The sequence below is a fragment of the Bombina bombina genome, chromosome 2 (assembly GCF_027579735.1).
Source record: "Bombina bombina isolate aBomBom1 chromosome 2, aBomBom1.pri, whole genome shotgun sequence".
In the NCBI taxonomy this organism is placed as follows: domain Eukaryota; kingdom Metazoa; phylum Chordata; class Amphibia; order Anura; family Bombinatoridae; genus Bombina; species Bombina bombina.
Window position 1 is genome coordinate 682,214,582 of NC_069500.1, and position 19,410 is coordinate 682,233,991.

Here is a 19,410-nt window from a genome sequence, read left to right on the forward strand (position 1 = left end):
ATGTGATTATATCTTTTAGCACTTTTTAGTTGTCCTGGAATCATATTTTGGAAATATGATCAGCAGAAAAGAAAAATGCAATTTGAACTAGCAGTCAAATAAATGGCTGTTACACTACTGTACCTGACAGGCAGTAATGTGACAAGAACAGTATCAAAACCCATGTCACCACTATATTCATCTCTCTTAATGGTACCCATGACACGCATTGCTTATTTTGTTTTCTCCCGCCTTAGTGTGTTAGTATATTTAGTTAAGTTAATACAACAAATTAATTATTCCAAATTAAAAATAACTTGCTAAAAAATAAGGCCTAAAATGTGTAATTTTCCTTTTTTTTCAGACTCCTGCACTAAATTTACTTTGGGAGAAATGCAGTAGTGATGATGTAGTGGTGAGGACCACATGTTGTGAAGCGCTTGTGGCTCTGGTTGAACAGAATCATGCAGACTTCAACTACGTCCTCAATGGGATTCTTAACCTAGCTCCTTCTGCTAGGTAAGTATGTTGTTGCCCAGCCACCGAAATCTAAAAAGCTTTATAGATAATATTTTCTATCTATCTTTTAATCCTTTATACTTCACAGCAAAAGTGTTTGATTCATTGATCAGGGTTGATTTTTTAACACAGAACAAAAGACTAATGGCTAGATCACAAGTTTTTTCGGTAAGGCTGTGCGGTGCTAACAAGCCTTTTTTTCTTACCGCTCCCTTAAGCCAACAATGGTATTACGAGTTTTCTGCAATCCGGCGTTAGCCTCAGAAAAGTGAGCGTTGAGCAAAATTTAGCTCCACATCTCACCTCGATACCAGTGTTGCTTACGGTAGCGGTAAACTGGCAAAACGTGCTTGTGCACGATTTCCCCATAGAAAACAATGGGGCTGAGCTGGGTGAAAAAAAACCTAACACCTGCAAAAAAGCAGCGTTCGGCTCCTAACGCAGCCCTATTGTTTCCTATGGGGAAATTAATTTTATGTCTGCACCCAACACCCTAACATGAACCCCGAGTCTAAACACCCCTAATATTACACTTATTAACCCCTAATCTGCCGCCCGACATCTCCAACACCTGCATTATACTATTAACCCCTAATCTGCCGCTCCGGACTCCGCCGCCACCTACATTATACTAATGAACCCCTAATCTGCTGCCCCTAACATCGCAGAACCCTACATTATATTTATTAATCCCTAATCTGCCGCCCCCAACATCGCCGCAACTATATTAAATTAATTAACCCCTAAACCTAAGTCTAACCCTAACACCCCCCTAATTTAAATATAATTTAAATACATCTAAATAAAATAACTACAATTAAATAAATTATTCCTATTTAAAACTAAATACTTACCGATCAAATAAACCCTAATATAGCTACAATATAACTAATAGTTACATTATAGCTATTTTAGGATTTATATTTATTTTACAATCAACTTTGTATTTATTTTAACTAGGTACAATAGTTATTAAATAGTTATTAACTATTTAATAGCTACCTAGCTAAAATAAATACAAAATTGCCTGTAAAATAAATCCTAACCTAAGTTACAATTACACCTAACACTACTCTATAAATAAATAAATTAACTAAATTAAACTAATTACAATTAAGTGAAATAAACTAAATTACGAAAAAACAAACACTAAATTACAGAAAATAAAAAAGAAGTACATGAATTTTTATCTAATCCCCCTAATAAAATAAAAAAGCACCCCAAAATAATAAAATTACCTACCCTATACTAAATTACAAATAGCCCTTAAAAAGGGCCTTTTGCGGGGCATTGCCCCAAAGTAATCAGCTCTTTTACCTGTAAAAAAAACATACAATACCCCCCCAACATTACAACCCACCACCCAATCCCCCCTTAAAAAAACCTAACACTAACCCCCTGAAGACCGGCAGAAGTCTTCATCCAATCGGGGCAGAAGAGGACATCCAGACCGGCAGAAGGCTTCATCCAGGCGGCATCTTCTATCTTCATCCTTCCGGAAGCGGAGCGGATCCATCTTCTATCCAGCCGACGCGGAGCCATCCTCTTCAATCGAAGTCCTAACGAAGAATGAAGGTACCTTTAAATGGCGTCATCCAAGATGGCATTCCTCGAATTCCAATTGGCTGATAGGATCAGCCAATCGGAATTAAGGTAAGAAAAATCTGATTGGTTGATTTAATGAGCCAATCGGATTGAAGTTCAATCCGATTGGCTGATTGGATCAGCCAATAGAATTGACCTTGCATTCTATTGGCTGATCCAATCTTCAATCCGATTAGCTGATAGCATCAGCCAATCGGATTTTTCCTACCTTAATTCCGATTGGCTGATAGAATTCTATCAGCCAATCGGAATTTGTGGAACGCCATCTTGGATGACGTCATTTATAGGAACCTTCATTCTTCGTTAGGACTTCGATTGAAGAGGATGGCTCCACATCGGCTGGATAGAAGATGGCTCCGCTCCGCTCCGGAAGGATGAAGATAGAAGATTACGCCTGGATGAAGCCTTCTGCCGGTCTGGATGTCCTCTTCTGCCCCGATCGGATGAAGACTTCTGCCGGTCTGGAGGTCCACTCGTGCCCGGCTGGGTGAAGACGGCTCAAGGTAGGGTGATCTTCAGGGGGTTAGTGTTAGGTTTTTTTAAGGGGGGATTGGGTGGGTTTTAGAGTAGGGGTATGTGGGTGGTGGGTTGTAATTTTGGAGGGGTATTGTATTTTTTTTTACAGGTAAAAGAGCTGATTGCTTTGGGGCAATGCCCCGCAAAAGGCCCTTTTAAGGGCTATTTGTAATTTAGTATAGGGTAGGGAGTTTTATTATTTTGGGTTTGCTTTTTTATTTTATTAGGGGGATTAGATTAGGTGTAATTAGTTTAAAATTCTTGTAATTCTTTTTTATTTTCTGTAATTTTGTGCTTGTTTTTTTCGTAATTTAGTTTATTTCATTTAATTGTAATTAGTTTAATTTAATTTAGTTTATTTATAGAGTAGTGTTAAGTGTAATTGTAACTTAGGTTAGGATTTATTTTACAGGTAATTTTGTATTTATTTTAGCTAGGTAGTTATTAAATAGTTAATAACTATTTAATAACTATTGTACCTAGTTAAAATAAATACAAAGTTGACTGTAAAATAAATATAAATCCTAAAATAGCTATGCTATATTAGGGCTTATTTTATCGGTAAGTGTTTAGTTTTAAATAGGAATAATTTATTTAATTGTAGTAAATTTATTTTGTTTAATTTAAATTATATTTAAATTAGGGGGGGTTAGACTTAGGGTTAGACTTAGGTTATGGGGTTAATAAATTTATTATAGTAGCGGCGACGTTGGGGTCGGCAGATTAGGGGTTAATAAAATTTAACTAGTGTTTGTGAGGCGGGAGTGCAGCGGTTTAGGGGTTAATACATTTATTAAAGTGGCAGATTAGGGGTTAATAAGTGTAGTTAGGTTGCGGCGACGTTGGGGGCGGCAGATTAAGGGTTAATAAATATAATGTAGGTGTCGTCGATGTTAGGGGCAGCAGATTAGGGGTTCATAAGTATAATGTAGGTGGCGGCGATGTCCGGTCGGCAGATTAGGGGTTAAAATTTTTTATTATAGTTTTTGCGATGTGGGGGGGCCTCGGTTTAGGGGTTAATAGGTAGTTTATGGGTGTTAGTGTACTTTGTAGCACTTTAGTTAAGAGTTTTATGTTCCGGCGTTAGCCCATGAAACTCTTAACTACTGACTTTTAAATGCGGTAGGAGTCTTGACAGGAGATTGTCTACCACTCACTTCTTCCAAGACTCGTGATACCAGCGTTAGGCAAGTCTCATTAAAAAGATAGGATACGCAATTGACGTAAGGGGATTTGCGGTAGCCTCGAGTCGCGGAAGAAAAGTGAGCGGTAGACCCTTTCCTGCCTGACTCGTAATACCAGCGGGCGTTAAAAAGCAGCGTTGGGACCTCTCAACTCTGCTTTTTAAGGCTAACGGCAAACTCGTGATCTAGCCGCAAATAAATTATACAATTCTAAAAAAGACCTGTAAATAGGCATATATACCTTTTTGTCCCAAAAATGTAAATATGCACCTTTTATGAAAGCTTAACTAAAATGATGTCACACATGGTCAAATCCTGCCAGTAAAGGTATTCCTTTTATATTCTCGGCTACATTGATTACTGCACATGGGTACTTATTGTGATTAGACACCTATATTTGAGTTCAAGTATGCTCTTAGAGTACTATTTATTTAAAAATAACTATTTTTTCACGTCCCCAGTACCCACAGATAGTTTGCAATAATTGGTTCTTAACAATTATTTCTCATAAAAAGCACAGAAGATTATATTATGTTGTAGGCTTAAATCAACATAATTTATTTTTGTCATATTTTTAGTAAAGTTCGGAGATATGGTAAAAACTTTGACATGGAAAATAATTGCAGTATTAATTATGTTAGATAATGTCCAGCTTGTCAATTGAAATGTTCTGCTATTATCAAAAATAAATTTATTTTTAAAACTTTTTAAAAGAAACATCATATGCAAGTCTTAATGTGATAAATATATACATGTTCAAATTTTGTGTTAACTCAAAAATTTATTTGTATTGTAAGCAAGTATTAAATTAATTTGAGAACTAGATTAAACAAACTATTTAGATGTGTACATTCTTAAATAGTTACCCACATTTAAAGTAAAAAAACATATATAACAGATATAAAATATCTTAAACATTAATTGTGTAAGAGCTGCTTCCCATAATTCTCAAATAAAGTAATTTAGTTATAGTCCATCTCTGTAACCTTCGTTTAGGCAGTACAATCTTTAAAGGGACATGAAACAAAACTTCTCTTTCATGAATCAGGGCATACAATTTTAAACAATTTTTCAATTTCATTCTCTTGATACCCTTTGTTGAAGGAGCAGCACTGCAATTCTGGGAGCTAGCTGAACCCATCTGGTGAAAAAATGAAAAGAGGCATATATGTGCAGTGTTGGTATATACCAATCTTAGCAGTTGACAACCAATAAAATGTATATTAGTAATAATATATTTATTAAAATTAATATTTACTTCTTAGTTCATTGATTAGTTAGCTTTATAGACACATATTTATGTAGAAACTAGATTATGAATCAATTATACATGCTTGTTCCGTTACAATATTCTACACAACAGATCATAAAAAATATATCTTTAAAAATTAACCTTACTCACAATAAATACCACAAATGAGAATCCCAGCTCAGTCTATAATTACCCAGCTTAGTTCACTCCAGTATCAAAATATGTAAAGTTCTAAAAGAGTTCACAATAATAACTGACCTATAAATCTGGAGTGCAAAATCCTGTCTAGCAAATAAATTACTTAGCATTAAATATGACTGGTTTTAATTTACGCAGGACTATGGATATAAACTTAAAATACCAAATATGTTCTTTAAATTACCAGCTGCAATCTAACTATAGCTTTACAATACCTTTGTTAAAATCTATTAAATATAAAATATAGACCTTATACATCACCAGTTAAACCAATTTGAAATTTCTGCTTTTTCAGATAAATCCAGTTCACCTCATAAATAAGAGAGATATTTGCAATTATGGAAAAAGAAAGGTTAGCCCAGTTTCACTTATAGTGGCTTTGTTCCAAAGGCAGCAAGGTTCGCTCTGTTAAAATTCAGCAGCAAAAGACCCTTTTTTCTCCTATGCATGAGCTTTTATCAAGTGATAAGCCCTCCTCTGTTTTGTAATCTTTGGTGAATATTCGGATACGCACTTACAGAAGCTTGTCTCTGATTGGCCCTTGCATAACTCCTGTATACATATAATTAATACAATTACATTTAAGGGATACTAAATCTAATTTTTTTTTCTTTCATGATTTAGACTTTCTAATTTACTCCTATTTTCAATTTTTCTTTGTTCTCTTGCTATTTTTATTTGAAAAAGCAAGAATGTAAGCTTAGGGGCTGGCCCATTTTTGATCCAGCACCCTGGATAGCATTTGCTGATTGTTTGGCTCCATTTAGCAACCAATCAGCAAGCGCAACCCAGGTGCTTAACCAAAAATGTGCCTACTCCTTAGCTTAGATTCCTACTTTTTCAAATAAAGATAGAGAATTAAGAAAATTAGATACTATGAGTAAATTTTAAAGTTGCTTAAAATTGCATGCTCTATCTGAGTCATGAAAGAAAAAAAATTGGGTTTAGTATCCCTTTAATGTAATTGTATTAGTTATATGTATACAGGAGTTATCCTAGCAGTTTTTTTTTTTTTAATTGTCCAGTGGCTTAATATGTTCTCAATGTTGCACAACTTTTTGACTCAGTAGTTTACTTTTTTTAATTATGTGCTGATAAGCCAGTTATACCGAATCAATCGTAGTTTGCATGCTCTCTTTGACATCCTCCCCGAACTTGTATCTGGAGGAAGAGATCCAGGATCATGTTTAGCTCCTTAAGACGATTCACAGCTTCATTCTGATTCAGCTGTGCAATTGGTGCGCTTTACTGCTTAAAGTGCCACCCTGACTGTGCTGGCCAGATGTGCCTTATGGCTTGAATCATGGTCTGTGTAAAAAGTTACTCTGCAATCCTATTAACTTATGATATAAAGATATATCCAACCATTACGTTGTTACGGTATTATAACTGGCAAAGTGTCATGTTGAGATCAGTTTCCCGTATTCTAAATTTCACATTGTACTACTACGTAGCATCTTGAGATATTATAATATAGGAACTCTTTTACTTTGAGCCATTTCGCAGGATAAGCAGGGACTTGCCTCTGAAACTTTCTCTGCAGCACTTCTTTAGTAAGTGTAATGCTCCTAGGTAGTATTGGCATTCCTCCGTGTTTCTTCGATGCAGTGGTGATGTCAGCAGCACATGACTCCTTTTCCACCAATGCCAGTTAGGTATACTGGCTCACACCCACAGCAAAATAGCCAATGATCCATCCATAGAAAAAAACGCTGGAGTAATGCACAAAAGAAAAACTGTATGGTTTTATATTAGTGATAAAAACAGTTTGTTACAGGACACAGTACACAATATTCTGCAATATGTAACATTGTACGTAAACACTTTACTTTATTGTCTGCAGAGGATAATTTGTTAGATACAGTAAAGATGGGGCTTAGGTGCTCATACAGGAATAGCCCTACTTTGGGTTCCATTCTATCCCCAACTTTATTAAGATCTCAACAAAAAAAAGGGACTTCCTGGCTTAAATAAACAGGCATGTACAGGTGTGGACACAAGAAGTGTAAACCTTGTGATTATGCAAAATTGACTAAAGTATTTTCAAGTACAGTTACAGGTAAAAACTATAATGTTGAAGATTGTCTAAATTGTACATCACAAAATGTCATCTATGTTATAGAATGTACATTATGTAAAATCCAATATGTAGGTCTCACGTCGAGAGATGTTAACTCCAGAATTAGAGAGCATTTCTCCTCTTTTAACACTAAGAGAACATCAACACCAATTGTGCAACATTTTGGCATTTATCACAAAGGAAACCTTAATAGTTTCTCTTAGTGTGCAATAGAGAAAATCTCCAGACCTAAAAGAGGAGGAGATCTTGATAGAATTCTGGTAAGACGTGAAGCATATTGGATTTTTACCTTGAATACAAGATTGCCAAAATGTTTAAATTCGAGGTATGATATAATGAATTTGTGGCAATAAGATATAATATCTAATATCCTATTTTAGAGATATAATTATTCTGGTTTTTTTAACTGGTATGATGGCTATAATTTGAATGTTTCTCCAATGTTATTCTAATTCTAAGGTTCTATATTTTTCCTATATTTCTTCTAGTATTTACATTGATATTTATGGATATAATCTTTCATATGTAATAATAATATATTTAATATTTGTATCAATTTGTTTTGCAGTCCGTTATATACTAATGTTGGTGACACTTTAACTATCAAATTTCACACACACACACACACACACACACACACACACACACACACATATATATATATATATATATATATATATATATATATATATATATATATATATATATATATGTTTCACATATCGTATTTCAATGAATGAACAATTTTGCCAATAGTATTTCTTTGATATTTTGCTGGTTTTGAGAATGTAGTTAGTATTATGAGTGATAGCATCACGGGGCGGTCTAATTAATTTTAAACGAATTGTAAGCAGGCAAGGGGTTTTTAAACTAGTAATAGGTAGTTCTACTCAGGCTATGACTACGGAGGTTATTCGAAATGCGTAAGCCGTTCTAGGACTGCGCACCAGTGTGTATGTTTTGCTCTAAGGTTGGGTGTACTCCTTATTTCTCTTGCAAGGTGTATCTAGTCCACGGATTCATCCTTTACTTGTGGGATATTCTCATTCCCTACAGGAAGTGGCAAAGAGAGCACACAGCAAAGCTGTCCATATAGCTCCCCCTCTAGCTCCACCCCCCAGCCATTCTCTTTGCCGGCTCTAAGCACTAGGGTCTCTCTACGGGAGGGTAAAGTGAATGTGGTGTTAGAAACCTTACCAGGGCTGGAATAAGGGTAAACAGGCCAAAAAGCCTGCAGCTGCCACCAAGACAGCATGAAGGGGTAGCCCCCGATCCGGGACCGGATCCAGTAGGGGGCAGACTCTCTCTCTTCGCTCAGGCCTGGGCAAGAGATGTACAAGATCCTTGGGCATTAGAGATTGTAGCCCAGGGATACCTTCTAGAATTCAAGGACTCTCCCCCAAGGGGAAGGTTCCACATTTCTCGTCTGTCTACAGATCAGACAAAGAAAGAGGCGTTTTTACGCTGTGTAGAAGATCTACTTACAATGGGAGTGATCCACCCAGTTCCAATTGCAGAACAAGGACTGGGGTTTTACTCAAACCTGTTTGTGGTTCCGAAAAAGAAGGAACTTTCAGACCAATCCTGGATCTCAAAATTCTAAACAAATTCCTCAGAGTCCCATCATTCAAGATGGAGACCATTCGGACAATCTTACCAATGATCCAGGAGGGTCAATATATGACTACCGTGGATCTAAAGGATGCGTATCTGCATATTCCTATCCACAAAGATCATCACCAGTTTCTCAGATTCGCCTTTCTGGACAAGCATTATCAGTTTGTGGCTCTTCCTTTCGGGTTGGCCACTGCTCCCAGAATTTTCACAAAGGTGCTAGGGTCCCTCCTGGCGGTTCTAAGACCGCGGGGCATAGCAGTGGCGCCTTACTTAGACGACATCTTAATTCAGGCGTCGACTTTCCAAAGAACCAAGTCTCACACGGAGATCGTATTGGCCTTTCTGAGGTCTCACGGGTGGAAGGTGAACGTAAAAAAGAGTTCTCTCTCCCCCCTCACAAGAGTTCCATTCCTAGGAACCCTGATAGAAATATTTTCATTGCTACCGAGTCTGACGGAGGTCAGAAAGTTAAAACTGTTAACTACTTGCCGAGCTCTTCATTCCATTCCTCAGCCATCTGTAGCTCAGTGTATGGAGACAATCGGACTAATGGTAGCGGCAATGAACATAGCCCCTTTTGCTCGGATACACCTCAGACCACTGCAACTATGCATGCTCAAACAGTGGAATGGGGATTATGCAGATTTGTCTCCTCAAATTCAGTTGGACCAGGAGACCAGAGATTCTCTTCTCTGGTGGTTGTCTCAGGATCACCTGTCTCAGGGAATATGTTTCCGCAGACCAGAGTGGATCATTGTAACGACCGACGCCAGTCTGTTAGGCTGGGGTGCGATCTGGGACTCCCTGAAAGCTCAGGGCTTATGGTCTCGGGAAGAAACTCTTCTCCCGATAAACATTCTGGAACTGAGGGCGATATTCAACGCTCTTCAGGCATGGCCTCAACTAGCTGCGGCCAAATTCATCAGATTTCAGTCGGACAACATCACGACTGTAGCTTAAGTCAATCATCAGGGGGGAACAAAGAGTTCCTTAGCAATGACGGAAGTAACCAAAATAATCAGGTGGGCGGAGGATCACTCCTGCCATCTCTCAGCAATTCACATCCCAGGAGTAGACAACTGGGAGGCGGATTTTCTAAGTCGTCAGACTTTTCACCCGGGGGAGTGGGAACTCCACCCGGAGGCATTTTCCCAGCTGACTCAGCTTTGGGGCACTCGAGAGTTGGATCTGATGGCGTCCCATCAGAACACCAAACTTCCTCTCTACGGGTCCAGGTCCCGGGATCCCAAGGCGGTATTGATAGATGCTCTAGCAACGCCTTGGTCCTTCAATCTGGCTTATGTTTTTCCACTGTTTCCTCTCCTCCCGCGTCTGGTTGCCAGAATCAAGCAGGAGAAGGCTTTGGTGATTCTGATGGCGCCTGCGTGGCCACGCAGGACTTGGTATGCAGACCTAGTGGACATGTCATCTGTCCCACCATGGACATTGCCAATGAGGCAGGATCTTCTGTTACAGGGTCCGTTCAAGCATCCAAATTTAGTTTCTCTACGTCTGACTGCTTGGAGATTGAACGCTTAATTCTATCAAAGCGTGGGTTCTCTGAGTCAGTTATAGATGCTCTGATTCAGGCTAGAAAGCCTGTCACCAGGAAAATCCACCATAAGATATGGCGGAAATATCTTTGTTGGTGTGAATCCAAGGGTTACTCATGGAGTAAGATTAGGATTCTCAGGATATTGTCTTTTCTCCAAGAAGGATTGGAGAAAGGATTGTCAGCTAGTTCCTTAAAAGGACAAATATTTGCTTTGTGTATCCTGTTACACAAGCGTCTGGCAGAGGTACCAGACGTTCAAGCGTTTGCTCATGCTTAGCTATTAGACTAAGGAATTTGCTGACTGGAATTAACATAGGAAAAGAGATATTTAAGACTGCATTATTTGCGGACGATCTCCTATTGTATGTAGTTAACCCAAAAAAACAGACTGAGGAGATTGTGAATTTATTGGATCAGTACAGTAAAGTGTCGGGATATAAGATCAACCTTGCAAAATCTAAGATCTTATGGTTAAAACAGAATACAGATGAACCCCAAGTTTATCAATTTGTGGAAACTAAAACTCTGAGCTATTTAGGGCTGAAGATTTCTGCTAAATCGGTGAATTGGTATAGGGAGAATATTTGCACGGCTTTAAGACACACTGAAGAGAAGATGAAATCTTGGGCGACACTTCCAGTCTCCCTGACCGGTAAAGTGGCTTTGTTTAAGATGTTTATTATTCCTAAAATTCTCTATACACTGAGGATGCTCCCCTTCTTGATAGAGAAGAGTGATCTTTGGCACTTTAATCAAGCATTAAGATACTATCTTTGGAGTGGAAGGAAACCTAGACTTAAGTTAGTTAAGATATACCAACCTTATTGTAAAGGAGGATCAGCGTTATCAAATCTAGAAGGGTATAATCAGGCTGCTATTTTACGCTTTCCGGTAGATTGGCTAAAACGGTCCTTTATATATTCAGAAGAGTCTTTAGAAAGACAGGTCTGTTCTTCTTTTTCTTTGAATTTTGTTCTTTTTTGCTACTAATAAGGAATTGGGTAGGGGTATTCTTGATCATCCTTTATTCAGGGATATACTGCTGTGCTGGAGGAAGTTATCTAAACATTTGGGATTAGCGCAGACTACTTCTAAATGGCGACCAATAAAAGGTAATGCTCGATTTCTGTTGGGTAACATGACAACTATTTATGAAAAATGGTCTCCAGTAAATCCTCTGATTGTTAGTGATTTTTATGACGATAAACATCACAAATTATATACATTTGAAAATTTCCAAAAAAAGTTTCCAAATATCCAAAGAAACCACATTTTTTTCTTCTTACAAATCAAAAGTTATATTTTTGGTCTTGTTAAGACCTTTCCCCAAGTTTGGGAGGATCATCCTCTTGTTAATGTTAAACTACCAGAGAAAAGGTTACTGTCAATTTTATATAGATTTCTTCTATCTTTAGAAGAAAAGGATGTGACACAGGAGATAGTTAAACAGTGGAATAGAATAACGGACTCAGTAGATTTAGACAGATCACTTATGAATAGTCTTAAATTTGCTCAAAAACTTTTTTCGGCTTCTTACTATAGAGAATCACAATTTAGGCTAATCCAGAGGGATTATTTAACCCCACGTGGAGGGGCTAAATGGAACAAAGAAGTGATCAATGTATGCCCTAAATGTTCTTTCCAGGATCCCAATCTGGGTCATTTGTTATGGGACTGCCCCAAGCTTAGACAATTTTGGGCGAGGTTAGAGTATTATCTTTCTTCAGTGGGGAAATTGAGGATATGTTTGGAAAAAGATTCTATTTTTTTTTTGGTAGGACATATCTCTTGGGGTAAAATAGCAAATTTTGTACGTACTGTAATAATCATTAGGCCACTTATTTTTAAACATTGGATCACTTCAAAAAAACCCTCTGTGACGGAAGTAAAAAATCTTCTGATTGACTCAATGATTAAAGCAGCTTTTGAGTCTAAATTAAGTTTGGTAAGAGGAAATTGCTTTCTTAGGATATGGAGAGAATTTGTTTGTTGTCAAAGTGAGAGTATTGTACTCTATATAGAACAAATTATTAATTTAAAGATAACCTGAAGAGATGGAATAGGAGATTCGGAGGTGTCGGGGGGGGGGGGGAGGGGAGTGGAGTACAGGAAAGTTGTGAGAGTTTTTTTTGTTTTTTTTCTTCTTTTCTGTTGTATTTGTCTTGGAACCACATGGATAGTTAATAGATGTAAAGTAGACAATGCAGGATAGGGGGAGGGGAAAGGATCAATTTGGAAAAATGTTACTAATCTAGAGTCTTCCTTTGTTATCTTGGGGAAATTTGTTGTATATGTTTATTATTGTTTTTTTTTCTTCTTTTCTGTTATATTTGTTTTTTCTTCTTTTTGGATAATTAAAGATAAAATAAAAAACAAAAAACAAAAACATATTCCTCAGAGTCCCATCATTCAAGATGGAGACCATTCGGACAATCTTACCTATGATCCAGGAGGGTCAATATATGACCACCATGGAAATAAAGGATGCGTATCTGCACATTCCTATCCACAAAGATCATCACCAGTTTCTCAGGTTCGCCTTTCTGGACAAGCATTTTCAGTTTGTGGCTCTTCCTTTCGAGTTGGCCACTGCTCCCAGAATTTTCACAAAGGTGCTAGGGTCCCTCCTGGCGGTTCTAAGACCGCGGGGCATAGCAGTGGCGCCTTACCTAGACGACATCTTAATTCAGGCGTCAACTTTCCGAAGAACCAAGTCTCACACGGAGATTGTATTGGCCTTTCTGAGGTCTCACGGGTGGAAGGTGAACATCAAAAAGAGTTCTCTCTCCCCCCTCACAAGAGTTCCATTCCTAGGAACCCTGATAGACTCGGTAGAAATGAAAATATTTCTGACAGAGGTCAGAAAGCTAAAACTCTTGCTGAGCTCTTTATTCCATTCCTCGGCGATCTGTGGCTCAGTGCATGGAGACAATCGGACTAATGGTTGCGGCAATGGACATAGTCCCTTTTGCTCGGATACACCTCAGACCACTGCAACTATGCATGCTCAAACAATGGAATGGGGATTATGCAGATTTGTCTCCTCAAATTTAGTTGGACCAGGAGACCAGAGATTCTCTTCTCTGGTGGTTGTCTCAGGATCACCTGTCTCAAGGAATATGTTTCCGCAGGCCAGAGTGGATCATTATAACGACCGACGCCAGTCTGTTAGGCTGGGGTGCGGTCTGGGACTCCCTGAAAGCTCAGGACTTATGGTCTCGGGAAGAAACTCTTCTCCCGATAAACATTCTGGAACTGAGGGCGATATTCAACGCTCTTCAGGCATGGCCTCAACTAGCGGCGGCCAAATTAATCAGATTTCAGTCGGACAACATCACAACTGTAGCTTACGTCAATCATCAGGGGGGAACAAAGAGTTCCCTAGCGATGACGGAAGTAACCAAAATAATCCGGTGGGCGGAGGATCACTCCTGCCATCTCTCAGCAATTCACATCCCAGGAGTAGACAACTGGGAGGCGGATTTTCTAAGTCGTCAGACTTTTCACCCGGGGGAGGGGGAACTCCACCCGGAGGTATTTGCCCAGCTGACTCAGCTATGGGGCACCCCAGAGTTGGATCTGATGGCGTCCCGTCAGAACACCAAACTTCCTCTCTACGGGTCCAGGTCCCGGGATCCCAAGGCGGTATTGATAGATGCTCTAGCAACGCCTTGGTCCTTCAATCTGGCTTATATTTTTCCACCATTTCCTCTCCTCCCTCATCTGGTTGCCAGAATCAAGCAGGAGAAGGCTTTGGTGATTCTGATAGCGCCTGCGTGGCCACGCAGGACTTGGTATGCAGACCTAGTGGACATGTCATCTGTCCCACCATGGACGCCAATGAGGCAGGATCTTCTAATACAGTGTCCGTTCAAGCATCCAAATTTATTTTCTCTACGTCTGACTGCTTGGAGATTGAACGCTTAATTCTATCAAAGCGTGGGTTCTCTGAGTCAGTTATAGATAATCTGATTCAGGCTAGAAAGCCTGTCACCAGGAAAATCTACCATAAGAGATGGCGGAAATATCTTTGTTGGTGTGAATCCAAGGGTTACTCATGGAGTAAGATTAGGATTCCCAGAATATTGTCCTTTCTCCAAGAAGGACTGGATAAAGGATTGTCATCTAGTTCCTTAAAAGGACAAATATCTGCTTTGTCTATCCTGTTACACAAGCGTCTGGCAGAGGTACCAGACGTTCAAGCGTTTGCTCAGGCTTTAGTCAGAATCAAGCCTGTCTATAAACCTGTGGCTCCGCCATGGAGTTTGAATCTAGTTCTTTCAGTTCTTCAAGTGGTTCCGTTTGAACCTTTACATTCCATAGACATTAAGTTGTTATCTTGGAAAGTTTTGTTTTTGATAGCTATCTCTTCTGCTCGAAGAGTTTCAGAATTATCTGCCTTACAGTGTGATTCACCTTACCTGGTGTTCCACGCAGATAAGGTAGTTTTGCGTACCAAGCCTGGTTTTCTTCCTAAGGTTGTTTCTAACAAGAATATTAACCAGGAAATAGTTGTTCCTTCTCTGTGTCCTAATCCATCTTCGAAGAAGGAACGTCTATTACACAATCTTGATGTAGTTCGTGCTTTAAAGTTCTATTTACAAGCAACTAAGGATTTCAGACAAACATCTTCCTTGTTTATCTATTCTGGTAAGAGGAGATGTCAGAAAGCGACTGCTACCTCTCTTTCCTTTTGGCTGAAAAGCATCATCCGTTTGGCCTATGAGACTACTGGCCAGCAGCCTCCTGAAAGTATTACTGCTCATTCTACCAGAGCAGTGGCTTCCACATGGGCTTTCAAAAATGAGGCTTCTGTTGAACAGATTTGTAAGGCAGCGACTTGGTCTTCACTGCATACTTTTGCCCAATTTTACAAATTCGATACTTTTGCTTCTTCGGAGGCTATTTTTTGGAGAAAGGTTTTGCAAGCAGTGGTGCCTTCCGTTTAAGGTACCTGTCTTGTTCCCTCCCTTCATCCGTGTCCTAAAGCTTTGGTATTGGTATCCCACAAGTAAAGGATGAATCCGTGGACTGGATACACCTTGCAAGAGAAAACAGAATTTATGCTTACCTGATAAATTACTTTCTCTTGCGGTGTATGCAGTCCACGGCCCGCCCTGGCATTTAAGTCGGGTAAAATTTTTTTTGTTTAAACTACAGTCACCACTGCACCCTATGGTTTCTCCTTTTTCTTCCTAACCTTTGTTCGAATGACTGGGGGTGGAGCTAGAGGGGGAGCTATATGGACAGCTTTGTTGTGTGCTCTCTTTGCTACTTCCTGTAGGGAATGAGAATATCCCACAAGTAAAGGATGAATCCATGGACTGGATACACCGCAAGAGAAAGTAATTTATCAGGTAAGCATAAATTCTGTTTTTCTGGTAGTAAGAGATTGCTTCTACCAAAGGACAAGATGTCCACAGGCTAAAGTTGGGCCTTTGGGACCTTTGCGTCCCCCTGGGCATCCTGAGTCTCAATCAAGGCTCTTCCTCAACCCAAGAATAAAGCTAACCGAAGACTTCCTTTAAGCCTGTTTTATGCTGGGGCAAGTAGATAAAATAGTGCAGGGAACAGCACTACGTTTCTTTCAATTCAGGCACAGGTGTTTAAGGTCAGCCATCCCCCTGTAGGCAGTCAAATAAACAAAAAGTCACTGCAGCCTTGAATAAATGTGTTTAAAAAGGGACCTTTATTTGTTTATATGGTCCAAAAAAAAAATCTGTTTTGATCTAGTAGTTTTTAAGAAGAGTTCTCCTTTCTTGTGTTTTTGCTGTATTACTTAGCTGAGTTGCAGAAAAACTACTTTTGTTCCCCCAGTTCTCATATCGGACCAAGGCAATGGGTTGATTGTCTTTACAGTTCCAAATATTAATATTCTGGATCTCAAACTTCTTGTGCTCAACTTCAGGACATTCACATTCTTCCTATTAATGAATGTACACTTTGGGTCAGATGTAGGATGCTTCAGACACAGTTCCCTTTGTAAGGTTTTATCCAAGAGCTCTGTAGCTGTCCCTTCTTCTGCAGGAGACCAGAGATTTCGAGAACCTGTCTCAGAAGATCCTTTTTGATTAGGAGACTTGACAGCTGCTGTGGGGAAGACTAACATATCTTTGTCCAAGTAATCACTAAAATTGATAGGCTATGAGGTTGGAAGTCTGTGTGATGATCCCTGACGTTGTAGTTGGTTTGGTTTCCTCAGGAAGCAACATAACTATTAATTATATGAAACTCTTGTGTTATCTTAGAGGCTCTGGAGTGCTTGCCCAGCCTCAAGCACAAACCTTTCTTCCGACAGCCAGACTATGTCTCAGTTGTGGCTTTTGTTAATAATTAAGGGGGAACTTGAAGTTCCCTATGGATATGGAAGTTTCTTGCATAATCAGATGAGTAGAATGCCATCAAAACCTGATTTGACTATCCGAATCCTGGGTGTTAACATTTGGGAGGTGGTGTTTCTCAGACAACAGCACCTCAACACAGGGAAATGGTGTATGAATCAGGAGATTTTGAAATGCTGAGACCTGCCAGATATAGATCTCATGGCTTTGTTTGAATCATAAGCTTTTTCATTTTTTTTTACCAATTATCAGGATCCTAATGCAGGTTTGGTGGTTGTCCTAGTCGTTCATGCTATTAATAATTTCTCCTCCATTTGTGTTGCTATCCAGAGTGATGGAAAGGATCAAGCAGGAACTAACTTCAGTGATTCTGGTTGTTCTGGCTTGGTCTTGCAGAAATTGGTATGCAGACCTCATCAGAAGCCCTCTTATTTGCCTTATTTCTTTGTGAGGTGTCCTCTTTCAGAGTCCTCCTTTTCTTCATTCAATCATCAGGACTTTGACTGTATTGTGGTTAATTGCCTGATTCTGGCCATTAGTGGTTTGTCTGATTAGGTAGTCGTCACCTTAATTTAAGTTCAAGGCGTATCTAGCACAAGGTATGGATATCCTGTTTGGGTTGTTTAGTTTTGAGAAAGGATATCATTGGAATTCTGTCAGGATTCCGACAGTCCTTCATGACAACTTGGACATAGGCTGGTCAGCCAGTTCTCTTATCTTCTCTTATGTTTTGATCTTATGCCTTTTCTGAGGCAGTAAGGTACTGAGAGCTTCCAAGCCTGATTAGTAACATACCTGCCTTGCTTGTATGGTTTCCCCAATGTCATGGTGGTTTCATGGACTTCATAACTTGAGTATAAAATCCCTTGTGAGGTTCCCGTGGACTCTCGCCATGTTATGAAATAACAAAACTGTATACTTCCCTGATAAATTATATTTGTTTGAACCTCCCTTGTAATTCCTTACAATTGGCAACAGGACTTGTTTTGCACTACAAAACACTACAATTGCCCCTCTTTGTCCTTTCCTGCTTTTCTAGTTTTTCCTTTTCTACTTAGCGATATGTATAGCCAAGGGATTCTGGGAGAGTGGGAAAGGATTAAAGCTGTGGTATATAAGGGTGTTTTTGCCTCCTCCTTGTGGACTGGAGTGTAATCTCATATGTGGATTCTCACTATCATGAAATAAATTAATATATCACATATGCATATATTTTGGGGGTTTTTTATGGTCTTTTTTTCCATTTTTTTTTTCAGTGTATGTGAGGGATAAAATTTGATGATAGGTTACCAGTGTGTGTATTTGTAGAAATATCTGGTAAGGGGCATTATAATAGGAAAGAGAGGTGGGAATCTGAGAAGGATAAAATGAAATATAGTATATTAAGGGTATAGGTTGGCATCAGAATATTTATGATTGGATGAAAAATTAGTAATTTAAAATAAATATATATATATATAAAAAAATCACTGATCGATAAAAAGGAGTAGCAGACTGAGGCCATGATATTCAAAGGATTATCCAACTTGGAGATAAATTGTAGTTCAGGCTTCACATGGGCTGAACTCACTGAATGCTCAAAAGAAAAAAGGTGGAACTCGCCAGACCAGCAAGATCTCTCTCATTTATATATGTGACCAGCTCAATGCAATATAGCTCTGCATAATATAAGAGTTGTGTTACACTTGCATTTTGTGTTTTGTATTTTACATTCCTCTACATTTCAGATTGGGTCCTTTTAAGTATTATTGCATTTAAGCTTTGCACTTTCTATTTAAATACATTTAGATTTAGATCTAGTAATCATTTTACAAATTCTGATTATGTTTTAAGAGCTGCTGTGTTACTTTAACAAATTAGGATCATACTTTTGTATATTTCTGTGTATCTTTTACAAATTACATTGCACTTTGTATTTTCTCCATTGTAAACTAAAACTGACAGTTTTGGGAAGTTGGAGGGTCAGGGCTGAACAGGGGAGTTTCCAGGATATGTCTGAAGCTCTCTCACAAGTCTTGTTAAATTTTGTAAGCAATATAAATAAGCTGGTCTCACACATTTTTCTAGCCAGCTGTATGTAGGGGGCATTTCCTCAAAATTCACAATACACTTTATTTTAACTAACAGAAACAAAATAAATATATTAAAATATAGACAAAACCATTTCAATTTAATTTGGAATTGATGCAAACAAAACCTTTATATCAGCCCCTGTTGTTCTCCAGTTACCTTCTCTCTCCCATGGGAAATTTTGTATCCCAGAGAGCTTCTTTACTTTCTATGGAAGGCATCTCTCACTAATCTGGGACTTCCAGGTTTCTCCCTTTTTCTTAGAAAATTCTGTGAGTTCTGTGAAGCACTATACTTTCTTTCCAAACTAGAGAATGTTTATCTGGCCCATAAAGTAATGAAGCTCTTTGGGAAACTTAAGCTGACAGTTTTCCAGTTTTAATTAAAATAGAATAAATGCAAAGTGCAATGTAATTTGTAAAAGATACACATAAATATACAAAGTATGAGAACAATTTATAAAAGTTACAAAGAAACTGTGAAGGCATAATTAG

General features: G+C 38.6%; 1 protein-coding gene across 1 annotated transcript in view; it reads left to right on the forward strand.

Moving 5' to 3' along the window:
- The window catches only part of FOCAD (focadhesin), a 1,237,844-nt gene that overhangs the window by 197,763 nt on the left and 1,020,671 nt on the right, over positions 1-19,410 (forward strand). The window contains 1 exon segment of the mRNA XM_053702659.1: positions 344-498. Within this exon segment, the coding sequence (XP_053558634.1) occupies positions 344-498 (155 nt within the window).